The sequence below is a fragment of the Peromyscus eremicus genome, chromosome 1 (genome assembly GCF_949786415.1).
Source record: "Peromyscus eremicus chromosome 1, PerEre_H2_v1, whole genome shotgun sequence".
Taxonomy (NCBI): Eukaryota; Metazoa; Chordata; class Mammalia; order Rodentia; family Cricetidae; genus Peromyscus; species Peromyscus eremicus.
Genome location: NC_081416.1, coordinates 164733964 through 164748962, shown reverse-complemented (window position 1 = coordinate 164748962; position 14999 = coordinate 164733964). Strand labels below are relative to the sequence as shown.

The 14999-nt window shown below is 52.6% G+C and overlaps 1 protein-coding gene across 1 annotated transcript in view; it reads left to right on the top strand.

Moving 5' to 3' along the window:
* LOC131924083 (IgGFc-binding protein-like) overlaps positions 1-14999 on the top strand; it is a 42346-nt gene that overhangs the window by 19447 nt on the left and 7900 nt on the right. Inside the window, exons 6-15 of the mRNA XM_059279306.1 lie at positions 96-691; positions 3413-3998; positions 4106-4305; positions 7540-7681; positions 9654-9991; positions 10233-10806; positions 11078-11694; positions 12053-12593; positions 13509-14077; positions 14422-14995. Of these exons, the coding sequence (XP_059135289.1) occupies positions 96-691; positions 3413-3998; positions 4106-4305; positions 7540-7681; positions 9654-9991; positions 10233-10806; positions 11078-11694; positions 12053-12593; positions 13509-14077; positions 14422-14995 (4737 nt within the window). The remainder of the gene's footprint in view (positions 1-95; positions 692-3412; positions 3999-4105; positions 4306-7539; positions 7682-9653; positions 9992-10232; positions 10807-11077; positions 11695-12052; positions 12594-13508; positions 14078-14421; positions 14996-14999) is intronic.

The window sequence follows — 14999 nt, the reverse complement described above, 5'->3', positions numbered from 1 at the left end:
TGTGTGTGTGTGCGTGTGTACTTGTGTATATCGGGGAATCAACTGTGTCCACCCAAGGGTAAAAATCTTTGATCTTGACGGCCCTCTCTCTGCAGCAATGAACTGCCCTCCTCACAGCCACTATGAACTGTGTCATCGAGGCTGTCCGCTGACCTGTGGAGACCTGCCAGTGCCTGGAGGCTGTGGCTCACACTGCCACGAGGCCTGTGTCTGTGATGAAGGCTTTGTCCTTAGTGGTGAGACTTGTATACCCCTGTCCTCCTGTGGCTGCACGTACCAAGGCGTTTACCACCAGGCAGAAGAGGACTTCTATCCTGGACCCGAGTGCAATTCTCTTTGCCACTGTCACAAGGGTGGCCTGGTGTCCTGTCAGCCCTCATATTGCAGCCCATATGAAGTCTGTAAGGTGTCCAGTGGCATCCTGAGATGTGTGGCTGTGAACTCAACCACCTGCCATGTATCGGGAGCTTCCCATTACACCACTTTTGATGGCCGCCACTTTGACTTTATCGGCACCTGTGTGTATGTGCTGGCTCAGACCTGCTGGACCCGGCCTGGCCTGCAACAGTTCACAATACTGCAGGAGAATGCGGTCTCGGGCAACAACAAACAAGTCAGTGCAATCAAGATGATCACCATCCAGGTAGCCAACTACACCCTGAAGCTGCAGCAGAATCAATGGAAGGTCAAGGTGAGAGCAGAAGCAGGCCCCCAGAGGAGACGTGGGCCTTGGGGGCAGACATGTGAGGTGGAGCATGGACGGTGCTTGGTCCAGGAGGGGGTGTCAAGAGACCAAAAGAGCATGTGAGAAAGTATGACCTCAACAAGAGGAGGTACTGATAGAAAGCCTAGAGTAAGGAGGCCTCAGGGACCTCGGGCCTTTTCCCATGTGCCTTTGTCTCTCCTGCTCTACCCTTAACTCCTCATCTTCCCGTGTACTCCCACCGTACCTGGTCCCTGCCTGTTGTAAGACACTATTTGTAGGAAGGCATGAACAAATGTCTACTCACCCCTAGACGGGAACCCACAACAGGCCAAAGTAAAAATACCACCCAAGTTTAACAATGAGTTTCTTGGGTTACTTATAGGAATATAAACTCACAGAGCATGAACAACTCAAAGAAAGCTGGGAAAACAAAAGTCCATTCCAGCACAGGTGATGATTGAGGAAAGCTGAGACCCTGGAGCTTTCTTCACCACCTTCAGTTAGTTCTGCAAGTGGGAGAGTCTCCAAGCAGTCCCTGCTGCTTATATAACCTTGGGGAAGAGGGACCTTGTGAATCTGCTAAGTTTTAGGAACTTCCTGCGACTTGTGAGTTATTAGTCCTCATTATGTCCTAAGTCTTACAGAGCTTCCTTTTCAAACTTCTGAGTCCTAATGAGCCTCCCTCAAGGATGAAATGTATTCACAGGAAATTTCTACCCAACACTGTCCTAGCCACCTCCTTATTTACTACCCACAAGGAACACTTGATACAGTCACAGCATAGAAAAGTTCAGAGGTGGGACAGAGGACAGAGGACAACCTGTGGCCCCCATTATCCCTTAACAACCATAGCAACAACAGTAGAGCAGCTACCTGTTTCTCATGCTGCCCCTAGGCCCATTGGCTGCCAAGCACCTGGCACCCTCATCATCAATTTAACCTTGAGACTGTAGCTGGAAAAGGTACCACAATTGGCTTCATTTGTTTGGAAGACAAGGTCCCGTCACTGTGTTAAAATCCTTTAGCAAAGACAAGATATGTGTTGCTAAGAAACAGCACACTGGATTCTGCACCACACCCTGTTGCTTTTCTGAACAAGAAGGACTGGGTCTCACATGGAGACTGGCATACAGTGGGAATACCATCGACCACCACCCCCACATGCAGCACACAGCCATTGTTCTGGTAGCAGTAGGTACGAGAGCTGTCATGGGTTGCAGGATGCAGTGTCTTCCCTAACAAGCCCCGAGCTCTGAGATTAGCACCTGACAAATAAGCAGCTCCAGGCACATGGGGACAGTCTCTGTCCGCTATTGGTATCTCAACAAACCTCAGCTTCCCTGCGACTGTCCCTCACTGCAGAGGGAGAAACTGAGCCCAGAGGTTAAGTGACTTGCCCTTATGCATGGCCAGCCTGATGGAATAGAATGGTTGTTGATGTCTTTAGGACACTCGGGCATGCCTAGAGTGTGTCTTTCCCCTGCCCGCTCCCTGTCGCCTCACAGCTCTGTAAACCTAGTGTGCAGGTGTGTGTAATGAGGAAGGGCACAGATGTGGTATCCAGGGGTGCACCTCCCAGGCCTGGTTGGAGCCAAAGCCCTCGGGTGATCTTCAGATGAGGAATGGAGCCTGACTTTGCTTCACTGTCCAGATGAAGACTTGAAAACAGGACCCCAGCCACGGGGGACGGGGGGTCCACAGCACAAGCCTTTGCACATGTTATATGTAGCAGGTGCCCTAGATGACACTCTGGAGACAAGACACCGGGTCCCCCTAGACAGACAGGAAGCAGAAACACAGGTGAATCTCTGCCCAGGGCACAGAGGGGTAAAGGGTAGACTGCTTCAGCCCAGCATGTGCCTCCAGGCTCAGTCCCTGCATTATCAGTCACCATGTCACCCAGGCTGGTGAGGTCATTACCCCTCTGAGACCTACAATAGTTTCCTGGTGGCTGTTGTGACCAAATGCCACAGACTTGCTGACTTAAAATAACATGCTGGTGAGATGACTCGGCGGGTAAAGGCACTCGCCAGCAAGCTTGACGACCTAACTTGAATCTCTGAGACACATGTGGTGAGAGGAGAGAGCCAGTTCCCACAATGTGTCCTCTGATGTACATGTGTGCGCTCCCTCCCACGAATAAATACTGAAATAACATGTAACTTACAAACTTTTCTAATGTAACATATGTTTATAGTCTCACAGTCCTGGGTGTGGAATCTAAAGTCAAGATGGCAACAAGGCCACGCCCCCTCCAGAGGCTGCAGGGGAGGAGTCTTCTTGCCTCTTGAGCTTTTGGTGGCTCCAGGATGTCCCTAGGCTTACAATGTCAACACTCCATCCTGACTACTGAGTCTTCCCATGCCACCCTCTCTGTGGTCTCTGTCCTACTCCATTGCCTCACAGGACACTTGTCATTAGATTTAGGGGTCACTCTGATCCATAGTGTTCTCATGTCAAGATTATAACTTTTAATTACATCAACAAAGGCCTTTTCCCAAATATGGTCACATTTCAAGGTCCTGGCTAGAATAAGACACTGTTAGACATATTTTACAAATATGGAAACTGAACGTCAGAAAGATGGGGTCACTCCAGATTTCAGTGTCAGACAGGGACATCTAGGGACAGACTAGATCCAGGGATATTTAGTGACAGACTGTCTCAAAGCATACCCTCTGAAGCTTGGCATTCCCCGCCTTCCAGGTGAACGACGTGAACATGAAGATGCCTGTGGTGCTGGATGGGGGCAGTGTTCAGGCCCTCCAGCATGGAGTAGATGTGGTAATCAAAACCAGATTTGGCCTGCAAGTGTCCTATGATCTCAACAACAATGTGCGTGTCACCGTCCCCCGTAACTACTATAAACACACGTGTGGCCTGTGTGGGGACTACAATGATGACCCCAAGAATGACTTGCAGAAGTCCGATGGCTCCCAAGCAGCCAGTCCCAGTGAGTTGGGGAACTCCTGGGAAAAGGTTGTGCCAGGTTCTTCCTGCATGCCCCAGCCTGCCTGCAAACCGGGACAGCACTGCCAACCAAAGTGCAGCCCGACTATGGAGAAGAAGTATCATGGGGTGCAGTTCTGTGGGCTGCTCACCAGCTCCACAGGGCCACTGGCTGCCTGCCACAAGCTGTTGGACCCCCAGGGTCCCTTCAAAGACTGTGTCTTGGATCTCTGCCTGAATGGCGGCAACCTGAGCATTCTCTGCAACAACATCCACAACTACGTGAGCGTCTGCCAGGCAGCTGGGGGGCATGTCGAGCCATGGAGGAACAAAACTTTCTGTCGTGAGTGATGGGACACTGAGGGCTAGGGGAAGGGGAAGCTTGGGGAGCGGAAGGGGTAGAACCCTAACCTCTACCCTGGCGTCCTAACCAGCACCCCTTTCTCACAGCAATGGAGTGCCCCCCTCACAGCCACTACGCGATCCTCGCCGACACCTGCTCCCTGGGCTGCTCAACCATCACCACACCTGTACAGTGCCTGGAAACATGCAGTGAGGGCTGCGAATGTGATACTGACTTCCTGCAGAGCCTCACAACCTGTGTGCCCATGGAGAAATGTGGCTGCCACCACAATGGGGTCTACTATGAGGTAGGAACCCAGCCATCCTGACAGAACCTGGGACTTCCTCCTGAACCAACCCACACTGCTCGTCAGCCTTCACACCATTTCAGCCTCCTGACTAGCTCTCTGCCCACATCACCCTGACTGGGTCACCTGGTCCTTATCCAGTCCTGAGTTTTCCTCCTTCTGGTCTACCCTCCTCATGGCAGTGGAAAAGACCTTTCCAAATGTCACCATGGGTAGTGATGTTTTAAACTCTCCCCTGGCTCCCAAAGTCAAGATTTAACCCTTTTGTACCATGTCTGGGCCAAGATGACTCACCTGTTGTCAGTCAGCTGGTTGGAGTCCTGCTCTGCTGAGATAAAAACCATGTAGGAAAGGACAAGCTTTTCAAGTGACGATCCTGGGCACTTCGCATCCACAGGTGTTTGATATCGGCAGGCAAGAGCAGGTGATGGCCTCTAGTGTCACAGGGCTGCTTTAGGCTTGGGTAACAAGACCCTTAGCTTTGGAAGTGTCACAGTGGAGGCCTAAGCAGTGGAAGGTTCCTTAACCCTGGGCAGCAGCCGGTGTTACATCCTAGTCCTGGGGCACGCAATGCTCTCTGGAACTCTTCCGGCAACCGGAGTCTGCTGTTTCTCTTCTGGCTCTTTATAGCCTGCCCTCTCTCCACCATGCCTTCATCCTTCCTAATTCTGCCGCCCCCACCATCCTCAGTGCAGCTGTTTTCTCCAGTGCTCCAGCTGTTAAGCAGCTGGCTGCTCTGCCGCTTTCATGCCTCAGCCCTCTGCTAGCTCAGCTGGCCTCTTCTTCGGTTGTTCAGCTTTGTGACTTTTATACCTGGGCTTGCTGACCACTCGGCTGCCATGGCCACTCCACTGTCTCTGTTGCCACTGCCCTCTGCCGTCTGTCCTGTTGCTTTCTTTGTGCTCCGGCTCAGCCCTCAATACTGAAAAGCAAGAAAAAAAAAAAACCCACTCAAAAGAGGCCTTTTATCTACCACAGGGGACTGGACTGTCTCGCGGCTGACTCACTAGGTGAGCTGAACGGCATGCTTACATTGCCTGCCCAGGGGTGTTTGCACCAATCACAAGTGCCTCTTGAGCATCAGTCAATGACAGTCACTACCAGGCCACCGGGGAAGCACTTCACCTCCAGCCTAGAAATGAGTATAGGATCATTGAGAGCTCACAGAGATCTGTGCTAGGAAAAAGTCTTGGCTAAACTGCACCTTCAGGGGCCAGGACAACCAGCTATGACCTTCTCCACAAATCCATGGAGTGCTCAAAACCACAGAGGCTGGCATGAGCTCAGTCTGGCTGGCTCGTCTGAGTGACAGTCCTTTTGCTCAAGGAGGCCACTGCAGCAAGAGAGAGTCCTCCAGCTGCCACGTGGGGCACCAGATTACCTGATCCTCCAATGTCTTTGCTCAGTTGCAAAACAATGAACACTAGAAAGAGCACTGACAATAAGAAAGCAAATAATTTATCCGAACAAAATGACTATGATAGTTTTTAAGATTTATGTTTATTTTATGTGTGAGTGTTCTGTTTGCTTGTATATGTGTGCACCATGTATGTTCCTGGTGGGTGTCAACAAAGACGCTAGAGGAGGGCATCGGATCCTTTGGGACAGGAGTTCCAGACAATTTTGAGCCACCATATGAGTGCTGGGAATCAAACCCAGATCCTCTGGAGGAGCAACCAGTGGTCTTAACCACTGTGCCATCTCTCCAGCCCCAGTTTATAACAGCTGGCCAGTGCCCAAGGGGAGATGTGTCCTCTCCTCTGTTCTGTGACCACAAAAAGGAAATTTTGTGTTATAGCAGCTGCTCAGTCTCTCTGCTTCCTCCTCCTACTCCCCCCACCCCCACGGAGCTCTGCCTTAACATGTGTGTGTGTGTGTGTGTGTGTGTGTGTGTGTGTGTGTGTGTGTGCTGAAACTCTGCCTTGTTTATAGAACTGAGAAGACTCTGAGGGCAGTACCTTCCCTGTGCTTCTCATCCCATGAACAACAGTAATGGAAGCAAATGCGTGGGGGCACTGACCAGACCTGTCTGATACGCACACATGAATTATACAGATAGAGATGTTTCATTATGAAACCGAATGTGCGATGTCAAGAGAATAGAGAAATAGATCACCGTGCTCATACATCACATATATGGTGAAATACATCACTGTACACCTGCATCACTCAGCTTTAACAACAACCGTCTTTTACCCCAGTCTCGCTTCACTTTCACCCCTTTATGGAGAGGCCTGGATTATTGAAAAGGTGCCTCTTGGCTTCCACCTGTACTTTACAGATTATATTAACTCCATTGTATTGTGTAGCTAGAGTTTTCCTGCCTGGCCCACAGTCAGGACAAATCTCTATCACCTGCCAGTCCCACAGCCGCTCAGACCCGACCAAGTAAACACAGAGACTTATATTGGTTACAAACTGTATGGCCATGGCAGGCTTCTTGCTAACTGTTCTTACAGCTTAAATTAATCCATTTCCATTAATCTATACCTTGCCACATGGCTCGTGGCTTACCGGCATCTTCACATGCTGTTTCTCATTGTGGCAGCTGGCAGTGTCTCTCTGACTCAGTCTTCCACTTCCCAGCTTTATTCTCTTCCTTGTCCCGCCTACACTTCCTGCCTAGCCACTGGCCAATCAGTGATTTATTTATTGACCAATCAGCAACACACTTGACATACAGACCATGACACAGCAGTATTGTCTTAGCTCTGCCCTGTAATTAATTACCTACAGTCTGCAAATGAAGAAAATGAAACATCAAAACATCAAGTCATGTTGTCTAAAATTTGGAAAGAGCAATCCGCACCACAGCTTTTGCTCTGGTTGCTTTGTTTTGTTTCGTGGTTTGTTTGTTTGTTTGTTTTTGATGGCCTTGATGTGTGCCCCTAAGTGACTCACTATGTAGTCCAGACTGGCCTCCAACTTTCCGCAATCCTCTTGCCTCAGCCTCCCTAGTGGTAGGATAATGGCACACACCACTGTGCCTGACTTGCTTTCTTTCCATGGACTATTTAATTCTACTTCTAACGGGTGCATATTTTAGAATGAGTGAGTGAATAAATGAATGAGCTGGGCCTCAAAGCCATGCTGTGCCTCAGTTTCATTGACAATGAACCATGCTGCAGAGAGTTGCCACTTTGTGTACCCCAGTTCTCTCTGTGCCTGGAACACTGGGGACGCCAGAGTCGGCACCCCCTCTGGTTACTGATGGCATGCTCTCTGTCCCCACAGCCAGACGAGTCAGTTCTCATTGAAAACTGCCAGCAGCAGTGTGTGTGCCACTCAGGAGAAGGCATGGTGTGCCAGGACCACAGCTGCCAGCCAGGACAGGTGTGCGAGCCTTCAGGAGGCATCCTGACCTGCGTCACCAAAGGTGCTGGGCAAGTGGGGCTGGGCTGGTGTGGGGGACACACGACAGGGGCTAGGAGCTAAAGGTGACATAATTTCATGGTGAGAGGTGCTGAGGGCTGTGGATTGAGGTATCAGACCTTGGACTGGGATTCCAGAAGCCGAGGGCAGGGGTCATGCAGTCTGGGTGTCAGGGAACCTTAAGGCATTTGAGGCTGTGGGAACCTCAGGGCAAGATTTTGATGGTGGATGTCAAAGGCCTTGGAGGACTGCAGGGCTGGTGAACTTTTTCTCTCAAATGCACAGTGATAATTATTTAAGTTTGCAAGCCACGTGGCCTGGAATACAATTGCTCACTGCAACACAGCTTTATTTACAACCTCAAGCACCAGGAGGTCCTATGCCTGGATGGCCACTGGTTCACTGGATTAGGCATGAGGCTTCCAACGCCATCATCAAGGATCAGGGGCACTGAGAAATCAGGGCACTGAGTTTCTAAGGCAGGTGCTCCCAGGGCAGAGGCAGAGACAAAATCAAGGAAGAACCTTGACTACAGGATCCCCTTCAAGCAGAAGATTGTGATTTTTAGAAATATAGGTCTTGCCCCGGGTGGTGGTCACACACGCCTTTAATTCCAGTACTTGGGAGGCAGAGACTGGTGGATCTCAATGAGTTCAAGGCCAGTCTGGTCTATAAAGTGAGTTCCAGGACAGCCATGAATGTTACACAGAGAAACCCTGTCTCAAAAAACAAAAAAACAAAAACAAAAAAAAAAAGGAAAAGAAAAGAAAAAGAAACACAGGTCTCAGAAGAGACCCCCCTCATTCAAAATTGAGGACATAATTTTAACCTCACACCACCTTCCTGGAAGGCAGCCCTCTCCTGCAATGAGTAAAAAGTGGTAATTCCAGAACTGAGGGTGAGGCTGAGACACTCAGAATTGATGAGCAGGATTTCAGAGTCACTGAGGAATGGGCTGCATTGATCAGGGTCACATCGGAAGGAAGCTTAATATGGCAAATGATTTCCGTGTTTAGGGATGTGGCTCAGCGCTTGCCTAGCATGTGCAGCAACTGAGCATAGCACTAGAGCCGGAGGAAGGTGCTACCAGCACCGGCCGCATTGAGTAAAGAGACACACAAGAGCACACAAGGGCACACAAGCAAGAGAAGCTACATGGAGTGACCCTTTCAGGGTTTCCTTCACCACACAGGAAGGCAGGGATTGGGAAGTGCCACACCTGTCTCAGACCTCACTGGAGAAGACACCCCTGCAGCCACTGAGTGGCAGAGGATCCTGCAAGGCTGGGGTTGCAGAAGTGAACCCCCATCCCCCACCCAAGTGCTGGCGAAACTCAGCTGGAAGCAGCCACCTAGTGTGTCTGGTGACTAGCTAGAGATCCCGTGTCCACCTGCCACAGCTCAGCAGCCCCCCTGGAAGAGCAGAGCAGGTTGTCAGGACAGGGGCCCCTCCCCCAAGACTCCCTAGTGCCCTCTGCTGACAAAGCTTCCAGGCTGGATGCCTAGGCTCAGAGTGTGTATGTGTTCCCACACTGGAGACAGTATATAGTGACACTAATATGGAGCCTTGGGAATGGATGCTCTCCAAGATAAGCCTCGGTGATGAGACTCCTAAGGCAGAACACACCATCGCCCACAAATGTAGCTAGCACCTCAGGCCATGAGATTTTGACTAGGGACTGAGGCAAAATGTGAAATGTTGGGGCCCCAGACACAGAAATCTCACCAGCAAATCCTGGGACTGAGGTCTTGAGCCTAAGAGCAGAGAGCCAGAATCCAGAAGAAGGTGTTCGATCTCCTGGAACTGAAGCTACAGATGGCTGTGAACCTCCATGTGGATGCTATGAACCAAAGCCAGATCTGCAAGGGTCTCCCTCATGGCAACACTCAGAGCCAATATCCCTGGTACGTTCTGAGTTAGATTCAGGCATGCTTGTGGTGCGCAGCCCCTCAAGAACCTGTCTTCTGTTTCCGCAGACCCATGCCAAGGTGTGACCTGTCGGTCACAGGAAACATGCACAGAGAAAGGTGGCAAGGGTGTGTGCATACCCAATTACAATTCCAAGTGCTGGGTGTGGGGAGACCCTCACTATCAGTCCTTCGATGGCTTGAACGCTAGCTTCCACGGGACCTGCAGCTACCTGCTGGCAGGAAGTGTCTGTCCTGGGGTCAGTGCTGAGGGGCTGACTCCCTTTACTGTCACAACCAAGCATGAGAGCCAGGGCAACCCTGCCGTGTCCAGTGTGAAGAAGGTCACTGTGACCGCCTACAACACCAGCATCACCGTCCACAAGAAAGGGAACGGCAGAGTCCAGGTACGTTCAGTAGGGCGGTCGCTCAAGTACCCGAAGGAGGCCGGAGTTGGAATCTCAACCAACTCCAGAGTAGATTTAAAACAGACTCTGATGCCCAGTCTTATTCCCAAAAGCTGGTGTTGAACATAATGTCAGTCAGGAGGAAGCCCTTGGCAGGCAGAATGAGGAAACCAGGACAGGAAAGGCTACGGCTCAACTTAGGCAGCTCCCTTGACCCCCATTGGCCTCCCTCTCTCCCCAGGTGAATGGAGTTCTGAAGGCCTTGCCTGTCTACCTGGCTGGTGGGCAGATTTCAGTGGTTCATGGAGGCTCCAAGGCTGTGCTGGTGACTGACTTCGGGCTTCAGGTCACCTACGACTGGAATCGGAGGGTAGAGGTCACGCTGCCCAGTAGCTACCACGGTGCAGTGTGTGGGCTCTGCGGAAACATGGACAAAAACCCCCAAAATGACCAAGTCTTCCCTAATGGCACAGTGGCACCCTCAATGCCCACCTGGGGTGGCAGCTGGCAGATTCCAGGGTGGGACCCTCTTTGCTGGAATGAATGTCAGGGTTCCTGTCCAATGTGCCCAGAGGACCGAATGGAGGAGTATGAGGGTCCTGGCTACTGTGGACCTCTGGTTCCTGGCACAGTGGGCCCTTTTGCCCGCTGCCATGCCCATGTGCCTCCTGAAAGTTTCTTCAAGGGCTGTGTGCTGGATGTCTGTCTGGGTGGTGGCATCAAAGACATACTTTGCCAGGCACTGGCTGCCTATGCTGCTGCCTGCCAGGCTGCTGGCATCGAAATCAAGGACTGGAGGACTCAGGCAGGCTGTGGTGAGTGGTGGGGACCAGGGCAAGGGCTGGGCAGGCTCTACTCCCACTGTTTGGGGTCCTTCTGCTGGCTTCTGCTTGTCTCTGTTTCCCGCCTGTCTCTGTCTGTGTCCCAGCTCATCTCTCTCTCCATCTCACTCCATCTGCTCTACTGTGTCCCAGCTTCCCTCCCTGACTGTCCCCTTTTGTCTCTGATGATGTCTTTCCCACTCCATCCCCAGAGACCACTCCAACACCGTTCTTCATTTCTCTCTCTCCCTTCATCTACCCACAGAGATCGTCTGTTCTGACAACAGCCACTACGAGCTCTGTGGCCCACCCTGCCCAGCCAGCTGCCCACCCCCTGCACGCCACACAACCCCAGCTGCGTGTGACGGGCCCTGTGTGGAGGGGTGCCAGTGTGACCAGGGCTTTGTGTTGAGTGCTGAGCAGTGTGTTCCGCTGGACGGTGGCTGTGGCTGCTGGGTCAATGGCACGTACCATGAACCAGGCACTGAGTTTTGGACTGATGCCACCTGCTCTAAGAGGTGTCACTGTGGACCTGGAGGTGAATCCCTGGTCTGCACATCTGCCAGCTGTGGGCCGGGTGAGGAGTGTGCCTTGTTGCCCTCTGGCCAGCTCGGCTGCCAACCTACAAGCACAGCTGAGTGCCAAGCCTGGGGTGATCCCCATTACATCACTCTAGATGGGCACCGGTTTGACTTCCAAGGCACCTGCGAGTACCTGCTGAGTGCACCCTGCCATGCGCCACCCACAGGGACTGAATACTTCAGTGTCACTGTGATTAATGAGCACAGGGGCAGCCAGGCTGTCAGCTACACCCGCACTGTCTCTCTGAGCATCTATGGCCTCAGTCTGACCCTTAGTGCCCGCTGGCCCAGGCAGCTGCAGGTGAGTGGGCTGTGGGCCAGGAGCCTCTGCTGGACAGGAGAGAATGAGGGATGGGCCATTCCCCAAAGCACCTTTCCCGGCCTGGCAGGAGCCTGATGCTGGGTTCAGCCTACAGCCTGTGGGACCAGGGAGGCTGGAAGCAGTGTCTTCCCCAGGCTCCGCCTTCCATTATTCCTCTGTAGGGTGGACTGTCAAAAGCACCTACTTGACGGTAGCATAGAGTGCAAATGTCACTAGTCTCTTTACTATTATTATAACCAGTGGTCATGTGCTCAAGATCACTGATGCTGAATGGTGCAGACAGGATTGGAACCTGTGTAGACCCGTCTCAACTCACTCCTCCCGCCCACATCCACAGGTGAATGGAGAGATGATGATGCTGCCTTTCCAGCTGGATTCACGACTGTTCGCTTATCTGAGTGGCATAGGGTTGGTGGTGAACACCACCCTGGGGCTCTCCCTGGCTTTTGACGGGGACAGTTTCCTGCGCTTGCACGTGCCTGCAGCCTATGCAGGCACCCTCTGTGGCCTGTGCGGGAACTACAATAAAAATCCCAACGATGACCAGACAGCAGTTGGGAAACCCGAGGGCTGGAAGACTGGAGGAACCCTAAACTGTGACCACTGCGTGGCTGGGCCTTGCCCACAGCCCTGCACACCTGAGCAACAGGAACCCTTCCGTGGCCCCGACGCCTGTGGCATAATCTCGTCCCCCGAAGGCCCCCTGGCACCCTGCCACAGCCTCGTGCCGCCCACACAGTACTTTGAGGCTTGCTTGATGGATGCCTGTCAGGTTCAGGGCCATCCAGGAGGCCTCTGTCCTGCCATCGCCATCTATGTGGCAGCTTGTCAGGATTCTAGGGCCCAACTTGGAGAGTGGAGGAAGCCAGACTTCTGTCGTGAGTACTGACCCGCGTGGCTCCACACAAACAGGGTCTCCCCCAACCCTTTCCAGGGGCTCTAAGACAAGAGTCCTGGTGCTTCAGTGGAGCTCAAGGCCCATCCCCACCACCTCCTGTCAGAGATACACCCTGGCACTGATACTGAAAAACACCACCTGGGCAGGGAAGGACCTAGCTACACACCCAGAGTCACAAAGCCTGCGTGCAGACCCCTCTGGGAGCCTCATTTTGCTAGTGGACTTGGATATGACCCAGTGACAGTTACTCAGTAAGAAACCCTGTCATAGGCCAAGTGACTTACACCCCTGGACCATCTCCCACAGTTAGACACACAGAAGTGTCAGTAGCCCAGCGGTGCCTGGGGAGATGCTACACTGCCTGCCACACACTGGTCAGACATCAGACACCCTCAGCTGGAATCAGGACCTGTCCCTGGCAGATCCAAGCAGACTGAACAGGAGGTGTGGGGCAGCTCCTTCAGGCAGATCTGCTGGGTCAGGTCCACCCTGTGAGTGTCACCCACTCACATACACACTGGCAGAGTCGCACCCTGAAACGGAGGATGTCGGAGAGACCAGCGGGTGCCCCGGTCCTGTCCGCACGTCTTCACGCTCTTCAGTCAGGCTGGCTGGTCTCCCACACACCTGGGCCCCTAGTCAGGCGCTCACCGATACAGCCTTGGTGGGTTCTAGTGTGCTCTGGTCAGACGCATGTCGTCTCTCCCCCAGACAGTCACTTGTAGAAGTACTTGTCAGGATGACACACCCTTCTCAGGGAGACCTGGTCACGCCCATGCTCTACATCAAGTCCCATGCCAAGCCCCCCGGCTGTCTCCACAGGCTCCTCTTACACACAAGCCCTGCTGGTCCCACCACTGCCTCTGCCTGACTCTCCCTTTTTCTGTCCCCACAGCTCTCCAGTGTCCTGCCAACAGTCACTACCAGCTCTGTGGTGACTCCTGCCCTGTGAGTTGCCCAAGCCTCTCGCCCCCAGAGGGTTGTGAGACCACCTGCCGTGAGGGCTGTGTCTGTGATTCTGGCTTTGTGCTCAGTGGTGACACCTGTGTGCCCGTGGGCCAGTGTGGCTGCCTCCACAATGGACGCTACTACCTGCTAGGTGCCACATTCTACCCAGGCCCTGAGTGTGAGCGGCTCTGTGCCTGTGGGCCAGGTGGCCAGGTCAGCTGCCAGATAGAGTCCTGTGGCATCTATGAGGAGTGCCAGCTAGTGGATGGCATCCGTGCCTGCCATCCCAAAAGTTCTAAATTAATGCTGGTTCTTAATGGCATTCATTATGCCACCCTGGATGGACGGGTGTATGATCTTCACGGCTCCTGCTCCTACGTCTTGGCACAAGTTTGTTACCCGAAACCTGGACTGGAGGAGTTTTCCGTTGTGCTTGAGAAGAACTTGGCAGGTGAACCCCAACGAGTGGTGGTTACAGTGGACGACCAGGATGTGGTCCTGGCTAAAGGACCACAGGTGAGTGGACACGAGCCTGCCCAGTGTTCTGATAGGGACACAGGCCCATATGCGGGGTCATCTAGAGTCATGCCCCTACTTTGGAGGACCTTGGGGAACACTGACCAACTTGAGAGTCTTGAGAGCACCACAGAACCTGGTATTGGGGAAATGAAGCTCCCACCCTGAAACCCACTGGAAACATGGATCTATCCCTTCCCTGGGAGCCTAAATACACTCCAGCTAAAAAGTACCTAGCTCTACCATGAGGGGTTAAGAGAGACGGCGTTCTACAGCAGAACAAGAAGGGCTTTCCTTTAGAGTGACACGCTCTCACCCCCAACCTGATTGACCTCTCCCTCCAGGTGACTGTGGAGAGTGAAGCTGTGACCCTGCCTGTGGTTATAGGCTCCATGTATATAACTGTTGAAGGCCGAAACATGTTTCTTCAGACAAAATGGGGGCTGAAGATTCTCTTTGATGGTGATGCCCACATCTTCATGTCCATCCCTAGTCCCTTCCATGAACGGATCTGTGGCCTCTGTGGGAACTTCAATGGGAACCAAAACGATGACTTTGTGTTGCCCAGTGGCACATTGGCCCCCAACGTGCAGGCCTTTGGAGCGGCATGGCGAGCTCCCACCTCCTCTTTGGGCTGTGGTGAAGGTTGTGGGCCCCAAGGCTGCCCTGTGTGCTTGGCAGAGAAGAGAGAAGCATATGAGAAAAACGAAGCCTGTGGACAGATCAGTAATCCCCAAGGCCCCTTCAAAGACTGCCACCAGGTTCTGAGTCCCTTGGAATACTTCCGCCAATGTGTATTTAATATGTGTGTCCATAAGAGAAAAAAAGTATACCTCTGCCGTAGCCTGGCAGCCTACACTGCAGCCTGCCAGGCAGCTGGTGCAACCGTGAAGCCCTGGAGGACAGACAGCTTCTGCCGTGA